Source organism: Phoenix dactylifera, chromosome 8 (genome assembly GCF_009389715.1).
Source record: "Phoenix dactylifera cultivar Barhee BC4 chromosome 8, palm_55x_up_171113_PBpolish2nd_filt_p, whole genome shotgun sequence".
Classification (NCBI taxonomy): Eukaryota; Viridiplantae; Streptophyta; class Magnoliopsida; order Arecales; family Arecaceae; genus Phoenix; species Phoenix dactylifera.
Genome location: NC_052399.1, coordinates 23,158,349 through 23,172,527, shown reverse-complemented (window position 1 = coordinate 23,172,527; position 14,179 = coordinate 23,158,349). Strand labels below are relative to the sequence as shown.

General features: G+C 36.9%; 1 protein-coding gene across 3 annotated transcripts; it reads left to right on the top strand.

Annotated features, from left to right (window-relative positions):
* The first annotated feature begins 82 nt into the window (after positions 1 to 82).
* On the top strand, positions 83 to 13,634 carry LOC103702009 (serine/threonine protein phosphatase 2A 55 kDa regulatory subunit B beta isoform-like). 3 transcript variants are annotated; one of them, XM_039129295.1, is made up of 15 exons: positions 83 to 530; positions 2,662 to 2,764; positions 3,035 to 3,138; positions 3,227 to 3,322; positions 3,413 to 3,532; positions 4,760 to 4,963; positions 5,153 to 5,244; positions 6,908 to 7,026; positions 9,320 to 9,443; positions 9,600 to 9,723; positions 11,254 to 11,298; positions 11,437 to 11,528; positions 11,775 to 11,852; positions 12,798 to 12,865; positions 12,998 to 13,634. In XM_039129295.1, exons 1-15 carry the CDS (start codon positions 423 to 425, stop codon positions 13,129 to 13,131), a joined length of 1,611 nt encoding a protein of 536 aa, XP_038985223.1. In that variant the 5' UTR covers positions 83 to 422; the 3' UTR covers positions 13,132 to 13,634. The 3 variants fall into 3 exon arrangements, with proteins under 3 accessions (XP_038985223.1, XP_038985222.1, XP_038985224.1); XM_039129294.1 differs by having other exon boundaries at positions 84 to 530; positions 11,254 to 11,322; XM_039129296.1 differs by lacking the exon at positions 2,662 to 2,764 and having other exon boundaries at positions 86 to 530; positions 11,254 to 11,322.
* The last annotated feature ends 545 nt before the right edge of the window (positions 13,635 to 14,179 follow it).

The following is a 14,179-nucleotide window of genomic DNA, read 5'->3' as shown; positions in this document are numbered from 1 at the left end:
CCACATGAACTCCGGTCCACCAGAAATCCACCTTATATTCCCCACTAGGACTAGGTGAGAGAGGCAGAGGCTTTATGATTAAATTACTTTAAAAGAGAGAGAGAGAGAGAGAGAGAGAGAGGAAGGGGAAGAAAAGACGCCTCTCTCGCTAGGGCGAAAGAAGAGGGAGGGGGGAGAGAGAGAGAGAGAGAGAGAGAGAGCTATTGCACATTTCTTTTTTCTCCTCCGTCGTATCTGACTGTCGTCTCGGTCCTCATCTTGCGGAAACCCTCGTCCGATGGTGGAATCCGGAAACGGCCTCTCTGTGATTCCATTGTGGAGCGGCCCCGACCGTTGATCTCCCCGCGATCTCCGTCGGATCGTTTATGCCGGTGGGTTCCTGTGCCGATCTTGCTGGAATTCTGGTGGGAGGATGAACGGGAATGGAGCGGAGGAGGCCGGGCGGTCCGCGGCGTCCCCGCCGCAGACCTTGGAATGGAAATTCTCGCAGGTCTTCGGTGAACGGACGGCCGGAGAGGAGGTCCAAGAAGGTACGGTGTTTATGCTTTCAATCCATTCAAGATCTACTCAATTTAGAACGCCTTGTGGTTCTTGATGGTCGGGACTGGAGCTTAGGGTTCTCTGGAAAAAATTTTCAACTATTTTGGTTGGAATCCCTTAGTTCTGGTACTGCGGTCGTTGGTTGTTTTCTAATCGGTTGTTCTTTTTTTTTCTTCTGAATTTGATGTTACATTTTTTGATAAATATTTACGACATCCGTTTTGGGGTTTATTAGAGAAGGAAGAAATCTTGATTAAATTGATGTGGACTAATGCATTACTGCACTTCTATAGAAAAAGATTGAAACTTGGGTGGAATCGATAGTATGAAAACTGTTTCTATGCGAGCTATGCGAGTTGACATTGGCTGATGTTTGTTTCCACTGTAATCATCTAGCGATCATCTGTTTCACCACTGAAATAGTTAGTTTTTCCCCCTTTTTTTTGTGCATGGTTCTGGCATGCGATCATCTCATCAGAATATATAAGTAAACCTGTTAGTATATAAGTCAACCTGTTGGTAGTCATCCTGTTTCCTTTAATGACAGCTTTAGTTTACTTCTTGGCTGGCGATAAAGAGAGTCGAAAACTTCTCACATGAAAAGAGGTCGGAGGAATCGGAGCTACTGAGATGGGCTTAAGACATTGGTTTGTTAATAAATCGGCAGATTCTATCATGGGTTCGAATTCCCATCATTATTTCTAGATAGCCATTAAGGCCATCATGGAGCTTGCTGTAAAAAGATATCTTGATTGACCCATATCTGTCATTAACTTTATATGCTTTTAATTCCAATCAACTTTCAGGCCAAGGATTCTGCATTTCTGTTAATTATGCTTTCTTCTCCCTAGTCAAATCATCAACTCTGGCTTAGATTGAACCCAGTCTGTGGATATTAGCATTCATAATGTTCATCAATTCTCTTTTTTGAATATTGTTCACATGTGCAACTAAAATTTATGCCTTTTGCTTGATTTCTGGTGAGCATGAAACAGTTTGATGTCAAGCCAGTTGTATTTTATACTTCTTAAACCAGTTTACTTTACTCAGTTATAATGAGACCCAATGCTGTAATTTTAATGGGTTAGCTGGAGCAGATTAGTATTCAGACCAGAGTTCAAAAAAATCACATCCTTCTCTACCCGCATTGTTCGCATCTTAGGTGTTTATTTTCCAGCATCTCATTGAAGTAAAATGCTGTGGCAAATCATTATGTGTTTATATGCTTGAAGTGTTTATACCTCCATCTTGTAACCAACACCATCTTGTCAGTGGAGAAGCTCCGTGTAATTTCTAAACACATCATATGCCTCTTGTAATATTTCAAAATAGTATGATTAAATTTCAAACAGCACAATTGGAATTTATATTTCTTGTTTTCAATAAGCTACTAAATTTGCTTTCTTCAATATATTGTGGACTGCTAGCATCTCAGTTCTGCTTTTGGAAACATATCTGGTAAAATGTGTTCTTAGTAAGAATGGGATATACTGTTGCATGGTTGTTTTAATGATAGTTATTGGGATATGGGTTCATAATGTTACTCTTGACTTATTCTTTGTTGAACTAGTCTCTTCAAAGTCTCATGGCATGTCTATGAGTTTGCTTGAACTCATAAGTTTACCTTTCTTTTTAAAATTTGATATCCTTGTGTTTTTCTCCCCCTTCCATAGATTTGGCAATTTTGTAGGCTTCATGATCTTGTCCACTGTACCAAGTGCAATTGAAGATATTTGTTTGTTGATATGATTGAACTTTCAATACATCATATCATAATCTTGCGAGCTATTTCTTCAAGAATTATGGAATTTGATGGGTACTCGAGAATGTGCATTAGCGTTGTTATTGTCTTTTTTTCCCTAGTTAGGGCTTGTTTGGATGAATTTTATTTTGCTTTTTATTTGATTAAAGATGAACATGGTTCTCTATATCACTTGCATTCTTCCCTTTTCATCTAGGCCTATGCATAATCTATTAGAAGCCTCAAGAGACGCTTCCATTCTCATGACCTTCTTCTTCTTCTTTATTTTTTTAATAAAAACCCAAGAATGTAGGTCTTGCTTTTTTTTTTTTTTTCAACTATCTGTCAAGGTTCATTATATGCCCCTCTTCTGTCCAAAGGTACCCTGCCACGACTTCGGCAGAGCCTCTGAACGTATATGTCAGATGGAAAGGTGGTGCTATGACTTTTTATGGACAGTCATAATTCGAACCAGGCTATTTGGTTGGTTGTGCTTAATTTTGTTTAAAACTACTCCACTTGTGAAATATATAGTGCATGCTAACTTTTTTCCCCGAATTATTATTTTGATGATCACATCTCTATAGTTAGTTGGAACTTGTCCATTTTGTTGCTAGTCCACTTGATATCTCAGTTAATGATGTTTCTTTGTACATTTCCCAGTATCTATAAGTTGTAAATTATGGCTTCTGGCAGGTTTGCATTCTTGCTTTCTTGTTCACTTTCTCGATGACCCCTATTTTTTTTTGGCAGTTGATATTATATCAGCAATAGAATTTGATAAATCTGGAGACCATCTTGCTACTGGAGATCGAGGAGGGCGTGTGGTTCTATTTGAAAGGACAGATGTTAGGGATGTATGTCAAACACCATACTTTCTTCTACAATTGTTGTGGTTGTGCTTTTCCTTCAAAGTTTCACAGTATGCTGTTATGCAATTTGTAGCATGGATCTCGAAGGGATCTTGATCGGCAAGATTATCCAATTAGCAGGCATCCTGAGTTTCGCTACCAAACAGAGTTTCAAAGCCATGAACCTGAGGTAGTTTCTTCTGGATACTTACTGGTGAAAATGTCACTGTTTATGTTGATCAATTCTCTTATGTGGACTTGTTCTATCTTTGTGCTTCAGTTTGACTATCTTAAAAGCTTGGAAATAGAGGAGAAGATCAACAAGATTAGGTGGTGCCAAACGGTCAATGGTGCTCTTTTTCTTCTTTCTACTAATGACAAGACAATCAAATTTTGGAAGGTAGGCTTGATGTTCTTTCTGCAAGCATGGACCATGCCAATCTTTTTGGCATTCAACTTATTAGGGACAGTGGCCTGCAAAAAAACAGATAGTCAAAACATACTATGGTGTCTCTTTACAATAAAATCTGATCGTTGACTGTTATTTTCCCATGTCAATCCTTCTGCTGGTATCTTCGTATTGCTCTCACTGAATTTTGTAGATGCACTCCTTTACTTCTTGTTTATATCAAAACAATATAATTTACCAACAACTATATTTCCTTGTGTCCTTTCATTTCCATGTCAAGCCTTTAAATTTAATTTTGTTGGTTGTTCCTATAGGCATGGCGTATTACTCTTTCTCATTGATTACATGTTGTTGGTGGGATTTTAGCTGTAACTCCCTGCATTTCTCTCTCTCTCTCTCTCTCTCTCTCTAATAATAACAACTGTAAATAACATGGTCATTGCATCTTCTTTGGAGGATGTGCTATTTTCTTGAATTTGGTCAGATACAGGTCCGGTGATGGTTCATGCATCTGTAAATGGATTTTAAGAATATTGCCTCAAACTTTATTGTTAGCAAGGGTTTAAAGTCCCGGTTGGTACTGGTCCAATATCCTCTATTACTTTTCAGGTTTTTTCGTTTTTGTAAATGTTCGTCATTTGGCAGTAGGGCAGTAGTTGATTTACAAGTAGCTATATTTTCCATTATCTTTGGATATCTGAATTTCCTTATATGTGGCACAGATTTATCTTCTTGTATGGTTATTTTGATAAGAAAGCATAAGTATTTTAATGAAAAAATAATTGATGAGCAAATAATATCAAATCTAACTGCAGAATGAAAGCTAAACGCCACATATTGTAGTTGTATAATACTGGTTGGTCATATTGTAAATGAAAGATGTTTGCTTCATCATGCCTTTAGGTCTCTGCTTTAATAGATTATCAATTTCATTGGAAGTCACATGACATCCTATGACTTATTTAAAATTATAAAAATTGCTATGCTTATATAGACCAAAATAGATTTGATTTAAGAAGCACATTATTTTATAGAAGTTGCTTTGAAATGCTTTTTCTGGTTATCCTATCATCATTGCTATTTAGGGATCATATATTTTTGGATTTTTTTGTATAAATTCCATCACTCATCTTTGACCTTTTGCTTCTGGTACCAGGCTATGCTGGCAATTTTCTAAGTGAACTGATAATTTTGTTGCTTATATTTGAATCCTTATAGGTCCAGGAAAAGAAGGTGAAAAGAATTTCTGAGATGCATATGGATGCCTCACAACCTTTAGGAAATGGTAGCATTGCTAGCTCAAGTTCAGATAGTTCCAGTGTGTTTCTTCCAAATGGTGGATGTTCTGAAAGGCCCTTCAACTATCTGAGTGGTGACTTCTCATTCCCTCCTGGAGGTTTTCCATCGCTACATTTGCCTGTGGTAATTGTACATATCCCTGCCTACTTGTGTGTGTACACACATGAAGTATAACCCACCCATGAGTACACAAAAGATACATGATAATATACATGTTCATCTGATGCACCTGGATCCATTCCTACTTTGGTTCCCACTGTTATTCCTTCTCTTTTTAATATAAATGACCAACATTTGGTTTTATCTGTACAGGTGACGAGCCAAGAGACAAACCTTGTTGCTAGATGTCGAAGGGTATATGCTCATGCTCATGATTATCACATCAACTCTATTTCAAATAACAGGTGTGTTCGTATCAATTCCCATTAATGTATCACAGTTCTTCACATTGTTCAACTTGTTTTATGTTTGGTATGTTTTCTGTTCACCCTATTTTGCCACTTTGTTCTCTCTTTGCTGGGATCAGTTGAATCCTTTCCTTACACTTATGATTCCCTTTTCTGTGTCCTGGATAATTTTTTTGGTGCAGACTTTGGTAGTTATATGTTTACTTAGGAACTACCAGCATCACATTGTTCTGCCACTTGATCTGCATTCGCTATTACAAGTATTTGGTTTTTTTTTTGACCACGGCACAGCACTATGTATGTGGAGTAAAATACTGCATTGCAAAACTAGGGATTGCCTTAATAACACTAAAGGGTGGCAGGGGAGGAATAAACATGTGAGTAACTGTGGTATGCAATGAAGAGTGGCAGAAAAGGTATAACAGAATAAGAAAATCCACCATCAAGTTGGTGTGATCATGCTTAACTGGCCCCAGATTATTCAATTGTATATGCCCAAGGTCTTTATTGAACATATTGGTCTCTTGATGGTGTAATATGAGTACGTAACCCACTCGATGATCTAATTCAAGGAAATAGCTTACAGACTGTTTGCTCTCACCTTATATCGATTGATTTGACAAACTTCTGTTGTATTTTAGATGTCCTCATGAACATATGGTTGCTAGACAATGCTTATTTTTGCATGTTTTTTACCTCTTGATTGGTGAGCACCTCTTATCCAGTTACCCGTCAGTCCAATTCTTTCATGAAGTTCCATGACTAGATGAATTCTTAATCTTTAAGAGCCCTTGTTTTATATTCAATTTTACACCTGATCTAACTACAGGAAGCTGCTTCATGCTTTTGCTAGCAAAAATAGAACAGTAGAAGTTGATAGTTTTCAAATTGCGAGCGTCTCGAATCAAAATAACTGAAGTACAATTTTAAGATGATCATGTGGGTTATGATACAAGTCAACTTGCATATCATATATGAATGCGTATATGGTGATTGTAGACTCATTTTCTCGTCCGTAGTTTCTTGGTAATCCTTATCTGACTGGCAGTTGGGTTATAAGTTATAACTTGATGATTTTCTATTCTACTATAAAACTCAAACTCCAGAATTTCATGCATGTGGCTCAGTGATTCATTCCATATCTCTTTCTGCTATAATGGCTCCTGAATGAGATAAAATACACCCCACTTAGTTCAGTTGTGCGCTGGGGATTAGAAACAAGGGAAGTGCACCTCTCAAAATTAAGAGTACAATTATCAGGTTAGATAAAAATAAAAATCTTTTAATTGTATGGGAGGATCACAATTCACAACCATATGTATCACTTTCCACCATTGTATTGGATGATCACCTCTGTACATAATTTTCATGTGCATTTCACATTCCCGCTCTAATATATCTTAAATTTGCATGGTTTATTATTTGATGGTTCTTTGCGGTGCTTCTATTATTTATTTCGTATATTTGGTTGTAATGAGGTACTTTTCGGTATGCCGAGTTCAATCTGTAACTCTTTGAGGTATATGGAGGACAGGAGCACAGTTTTTCTGTCTTATGTTTATATATTAGCTGTTCTGGTCCACTGCTTGTTATTTTGTTGTCTTTGTTCTGTTAATCAACCAACCACTGATGTTCTTTTTATCTTTTCCCTTTTTACCAGTGATGGTGAGACATTTATATCAGCAGATGATCTGCGCATAAATCTTTGGAATTTGGAAATTAGCAACCAGAGTTTTAACATTGTTGATGTGAAGCCTGCAAATATGGAGGACCTAACTGGTATAGCATCTTTCTATGATAAGGGTCTAAAATAAGTGATAATTAGTTTACCACTCGAACATTTTTTTGAAGCTTAGAAATTTTCTTACTAAAAAGCACAAAGTTGAGCAATATGGTGCTCTCACATGTATCTCTTAGTTGAGTGTATGGGACCAATGAAGCCCATCTAGTTTTTGAATCTCAAAGGAACTATTGATTGAGTGAGTTATTTCTTTACAGCAGAAACTAGAATGATGTTCTGTATACTGTTGGTTGACTATGTCAGATGTTTATGAAGTGAGTTGCAGCAAATTGGTTTAGTCTCTCTATATGAAGGCAGCTTTTCCAGCTGGTATTTATCAACCTGAAATTTTTGCCTTAAATAGCATTACTTCTAAGTTAAAGCAAGGTCTTCCAAACAGAAAGTGCCTTTTTTCAAGCAAGCTGGCCTTAAGCAAACTCGCATCCACAATTGCTCGGGTTATGAGATTTAATGCAGCTTACCAAATAATGCCTATATGTAGTGAAAGTTATATCAGTTAAGATACAATAGAAACACTGTAATTGAGAGGAAAATCCATGCCCAGGAGTTAGTTGCTCTACTTGAATTTTGCATGGGTGCAAAATTCAACCTCTTCCTGCAAATTCTCCACAGAACCAGAATTTCAGTGGTCATCTACTTTTTGTTAAATGTGGATCTATTGAACATGCCTTTACATGTGATTCATCTTTCCCCCTGCCTCAGTGCCTGTCTGAGGTGAATATTAAGCACTCCTAATTGAGTGGACGTAGTAGAACACCATGCATATGGGCTTCCTTTTTCTGCTTTCCAAATGTTGTAACCCATTTCTTGAAATCATGGCTTGAAAATCAGTCATATGTCTAGTGTTTCGAGCTTTATTTTAGTTCCAAAAACATTTTTTTTTATAAAGAAGGAATCCCTATCAAGCAGAAATGCTCTGTGCTAGTATGATGAACATTGGAAACCCTTTCATACATCAAAATTGTCCTTACAGGTTATAATATTTGTATTTATGTTTCTTCAGTATATATGTTTAACATTCAGAACATTCAGAATATGTTTTCATTCTGAAGGAAAACTTAGACTAACTTTGAAGCAAGGATCGCTGAACCGGTACTGGGTGCCGTACTGGTCGGCACTCGGTACGGTTCGGCACCGGTTTGGACCGAACCGAACCAGTTGGGCGTGCCGGTTTACGCATCGGCACACCCTATTTTTTTTTTGGGAGTTTTCTCTCTTTTCGAACTTTTTCTATAAATTTAAGTCTAATTTGATGTTTTTCGATGTTTCTATGATCCCGATTTAAGCTAGATGATGCATCTTATTGCTTTAAAAAAAAATAAATCATAAAATGAACAACATAAAATATTTTCAAATCAAGATATAATCAATTACATACTTTTGAAGTTCAACAAACATACATAATAATATCTAAAATCGGGTCGAGTGGTGATATCTCTCGTAGATATCCGGATTATCAGCATAATCAGAAGCCATAATTGCCACAGCGGGCTGTGGTAGCCCGTTGTGCAACCCCCACAGGGGGCTGAATTCGAGTCGAATCAGACGGAATCGTCCGATTCCAGCTAGCTCCGGCCCCTAGATGGCCAGAACCGTTTTCTAATGGCGAACCGACTCGGTTCAGCAGTCCCTGCTTTGAAGATATGCTTTATTCAAGCAGAAATAGTGGACTGCTGTTTTACACATTGTAATTTTTCTCGTAAGATATGAAGTTATGAACTTTATTTTGCTTCATCATACAACATTTCTGTCCAGACAAGGTTTTTTCTTAACTTGGAAGCATGGTGTCTGCTAGAAAAATGAGGATAATCTGATTAATTCCCACTTATTCACTTTGTGTAATTCATTCAGAAGGCAAAAAAAATAGAGATGGTGATATCAGGTGTTTTGAATATTGCCTTTTGAAACTAACTGTCATGGATGTCCTCAAATATTGTTTGGTGTTTGATGCCAGATTATTCATGTTTACTATGTTTCTTGTATATGGAATATATTTTCTTCATATTTTGTAGCATCATTACCCTAATTCTTCTTGTACAACTCTAAACAGTTATTCTGCTTGTTATTAATATATTTGCATGACATGGAAATTCCTTTTCTTTTCTTTATGAAAAAAGGAAATTCTTTTTCTTGTTGTTAGATTCTTGTCCTTAATTATGTGATGTTTAAGTAGCAGTTTGTATGGATGGTTGGCTTTTGCATTCTCTATGTTATCTTTTGCTTTTAAGTGATTATAAATGTTCTAGATTGTAACATTACTTACATTTTCAGAGGTGATAACATCTGCTGAGTTCCATCCATCACACTGTAACATGCTAGCATACAGTAGCTCAAGGGGTTCCATCCGGCTTATTGATTTGCGACAGTCAGCATTATGTGACAACCATTCTATGTTGTAAGTAATATTCTTATACTTAGTTCTTCATGTTACTAGATGATCTTATACTCCACATCTTTAATAATAACTTTCTTTCCACACTAGTATTTTATTCAAAATTTTTGATTTGCATATATTTTGTTGCATTAGCTAGTGACATATCCTTCCACACAGGTTTGAGGAACATGCAGAACCTGGTCCAAGGAACTCATTTACCGAGATTGTTGCCTCAATTTCGGATATAAAATTTGCAAAGCATGGAAGGCACATCCTTAGTCGTGATTATATGACTCTTAAGGTTAATCATTCTTATCTTTCTACAAGTTTTTTGTTTCTTGCATTCCTCTGCCTGTTTTTGATAAAAATGCAATTCTGAGGATTCTAGCTACACAAACAAAAGTTTTGAGTAAACATGTAATCATCAACCTATCCGTCATCTATTGTTTGCTAGGTGTCACCAAAAATTGTAAACCCCCTCCCCATACCCCCATGAAGATTGATTGAAACTTTGATATACATGATAAGATGCATCCAGCAGAAGGGTATGATGTAGGTGGAAATTAAAACCAGAGATTTCTTCTAGAGATTGACTGGTGCTGGAAGGGGACTTCTATATCATTATATCAAATTTTGCCGTAGAAGGATGCTTAGTTGCTCTCATACCCAAATTGATGCAGTTAGGGCTCTGGATTTATCTATTAGATCACAAAAGGCTTGGTATTTTAAGAATCTCTGGGTTTTCGAAGCTTAGGACAGACAATAGTGTTGCCGTGGTGTTCTAGCGGTCTTGTATTTTGAGTAAAACTGGTCTACAATGTTGGTTTCAATTACCATCCTTTTATTATTGTTGAAGGATTTCGTGGTGTTGTTGTCACTGCCAGTTTTCTAGAGTTATCACCTAAGAAAGTTGGTGTTGTGGCTCTGTCATGGAGTCCTGTCCAGGTGAAAATCAAGAACTCTCTAAGATTTTATTAAATTCTGAATAAGAATAATTGCTTTCATTAAATTCTGAATAAGAATAATTGCTTTTATACTTGCACATGTAAATATTTCGAAACCCAACCTGAATAAAAGATATGGAATTATAGCTCTGACAGCCTAATTTATTCTTAAACTAACTCGAAATATGACTCCTCTTCTTTGACACACTGAAGGACATAATTTACTTGTTAAAATTCACACTAGTCTGATTGAACTTTGAATAGTCTTGAGACAATCGAAGAGTTCTCATGATGTATCCACCATAGGATTTGGTTTTTGAAGTTCCATTATTGCTATATAGCAGCGATGGTTTGTTACTGTTATGGCCTATTAATAATGTTAAATAGGATGCTATCAAGACAATATATTTTGGAAACATTATGAACTAATGTCTTACAATATCCATTATAATGGCATGCAATGGCATATGATTATTAAATGTGGTTGAGGATTTTTATAATTATATATACCTGTGGTCAATATAAAAAGTGTTGCAAAATTCTTGAGACAGTGATAGTATCATGTAAAGGCCATCCTAATGGCTATAACCAAATCATTGTTTATAGCACTTTGTTGCTAGTCTGCACACACTTGCAACATGAAGAATACTACTTTGACTCTCTGGAATCGGTGCAGTTCTTACGTAATTTGACATTATATCAATATGTCTGGGGTAGTTCTTATGAACATGGTGAGGCTCTGATATGTTTAGCATGAAACAAAGGAATCTTTTAGATACAGGGATATCCTTTCTTCATATACTTTCAGGGGAATAATGAAGTCTGTTTGTCATGTTTCTTGCATTGCTTTTTCCTTGCTTCTCATGTGTTTTGCTTGTGGTTATCAGCTATGGGATATACGCATGGATTCAGGTCCTGTCACAACTTTCCAGGTCCATGAATATTTAAGGCCAAGGGTGAATTTTCTCCCATTTAGATATTTTGATTTAAAAAAAAACTTAATGCCACATTTCTTCGTTGATAACATGCTCTGGGCAGCGCCTGGTTAATATAGTTCTAATCTGTTGCAGCTGTGTGATTTATACGAGAATGACTCAATTTTCGACAAATTTGAGTGCTGTTTGAGTGGAGATGGACTGCGGGTAGCAACTGGTTCTTATAGGTATGCTTTCCAACTTTTCTACTGTTGACCTTATTTTTGATGACACCTTCAAAAGAAGGCGCCAGCGCTTTTCCGGTTCCACCAGCAACGGTTCTATATCCAGTGGTGGTTAGAGCTTCTCTCCAAGGCCGGGCGAATCGAAGTTATCTTCCGGTCAACTGTCCACCCAGTCAAGTGCAAAAAACAAAAACTTTAGTTTGCATGTTTTAACCTCTGACAATGTTACATCTGTTTCTTCAACTCCAGTAATCTATTTCGTATATTTGGCTGTGTTCCTGGAAGTACTGAAGCAACAACTCTGGAAGCTAGCAGAAATCCAATGAGGTATGATTAGGCTGGTGATGATAATTTTCAACTAATTTATCACCTCAAGGAAGTAGAAAAGATAATGCTAATGAAGGTTCCAATGTATTGAATTTTTAATTGTCTTGCTGAACAAGACTCATGTCTTATGTATTGGTTGATGTTTATTACATAACACTGAGATTTTGGCAATATGGTGGCAGTAAAATAAATAATTAAAAATACATTGAGAAATGGAAGTACTTTACTTTCAGCCAGTGTGAATCAAGTAACGAGGGTTTGTTCCAGTTCATTATGCATGCCAGTATATTATGCAAGAATTACAGGCAAGGACAGTTGACAAGAGGATATGGAGCAGAATGTACAATTTACAACCTTAAATTTCTGGCATTGCTCTATTGTGAAAGCGTCACTTAAATCAGGGGGGAGAGGCTGTACATTAGGAACATTTAAATTCGGATGGGCATAACCATTCCAGTATTATGGTGTTTGACTTTATGTCATATGATTCATAGAGAGCTGGTATGAATGTTGTGTTAAAGGGATGCTATTGGTGCAGCATGCATTATGCCATTTACGGACATTTCAGTGAAGTTTTTCAGTCAAATAAGTGTTCTATTCTGATACCTTATTGTAGTACCAGAATGAGAAACAAGTTTGGGAAAAGATGCTAGAAAGAAAATTGTTTAATTATTTCTGTAGAATTTTGAAAAATTATTTACTGCTTGTTTTTTTACAAATGCATTGGTGGCTTGGTAACTAATCCTGTGTTCTGGCAATATTTGAAACTCATGCACTAGTGGTAATGTACCGTAACCTTGTTGTATATTGTGCAGTATACTAATCAATTCTATATTTGAGATAACATTTTTTCATCAAAAATTTTGTTGTCTCGAGGGGTTTCAATAATCATAGGATCCAATTTGTCTGATCTTCTCTTCATTGGTTGCTGTCAATTTCATGTAGGCGACAAGTTCAAAACCCTGCAAGGCCTGCAAGATCTCTGGGCAGTTTGACACGTGTTGTCAGAAGAGGTTAGGACTTGGACGCAACTATAGCAGCTAAATTTTCTATTTACAAGCCTAGTACTTTGCTTTGTGAAGTCTTAGAAAGCATTTCACTGTTCTGCTATATTTATTATTCATTAGTGCATGGATCTGCCACAGGAGAAACCCCAGGAGTTGATGCCAATGGAAACGCGCACGATTTCACAACCAAGTTGCTTCATTTAGCGTGGCACCCAACTGAAAATTCAATTGCCTGTGCTGCTGCAAATAGCTTGTATATGTATTATGCATGAAGATGGCCTGAGAATGGGATGATCTTGTTTGCCATTTTTTTCAAAAAAAAAAAATTGGTTGGCTTCTCGTGAAGGCATTTGAGCTTTCACATGCAACCAGCAAGAAGGTGCGGGAGGGTGTGCCATTGCCATTGATTGACACGTGTTTCATACCCGGGCCAGAAGAGGCTGTCCGGATCCATGAAGAAGCTTTGTTCTGATTCTTTTAGGGAAAAGATCGACATCTTTAATCACCGTTGCTTTCTAGTTCCCATGATGTGATTGTCTTTCTCCTACAACTAATACAAAAAGGTAGTTTTGAGGGCCTATATCTTGAGTTTCCCAGTGGGGATGTTGTTTTGCTAATCATGCCATGCAAGGGCGTGGGCGCTAGCATTCTTGTCCAGTATATAGGCTTGTGAATTATCATTATTACTCTTTATTCCTTCAGTGCTAACCATATTTCTTATTTACTGAAACACAAGCCTCTTCTGGATCTTTGGATTATAACCTCTTTGCAGTTAGCTTATGCTTCAAATATTTGACATTTGATCGTCATGGGTGTTTAATTCATTGAAATGTCGAAATAAGTGGGCGAGCTTTGCACTTTTCTGTGCTCTTGTATTTTATGTCAGGTACTGTAACAGTCACCATGCTCGATTTTTTCTATTTATGATTCTGTTTCACCATGATATTGGGTATTTTGTTCATGGTCACGAATGCGAAGTATTGCTGCTTCGTCACCATTTCTTGTGATTCAACATCATGTTGTGGTCAGCTGTTGTACTCCTATCGTCTCTGGTGCAACCAAATTTTCTCAAACAATGTCGCTGGACTGGCCTAGATCCTTTCTGATGAACTGGTTTGGTCGCATGTAGACAAGAACGTGGGTTCCAATGTACTTCGCAGCTATGCCATCATATGGTGGGGGCTTCAGATGGTGCCATAGATCTTCTCAACAATGTTTGTTTTGCTCTTATGTACTGCTAGGGAACTGTGGCATTAATTTAAATATGGATATGTTTGTTGCTTCATTTTACGAATGTATGTATGTATGTATGTGTATATA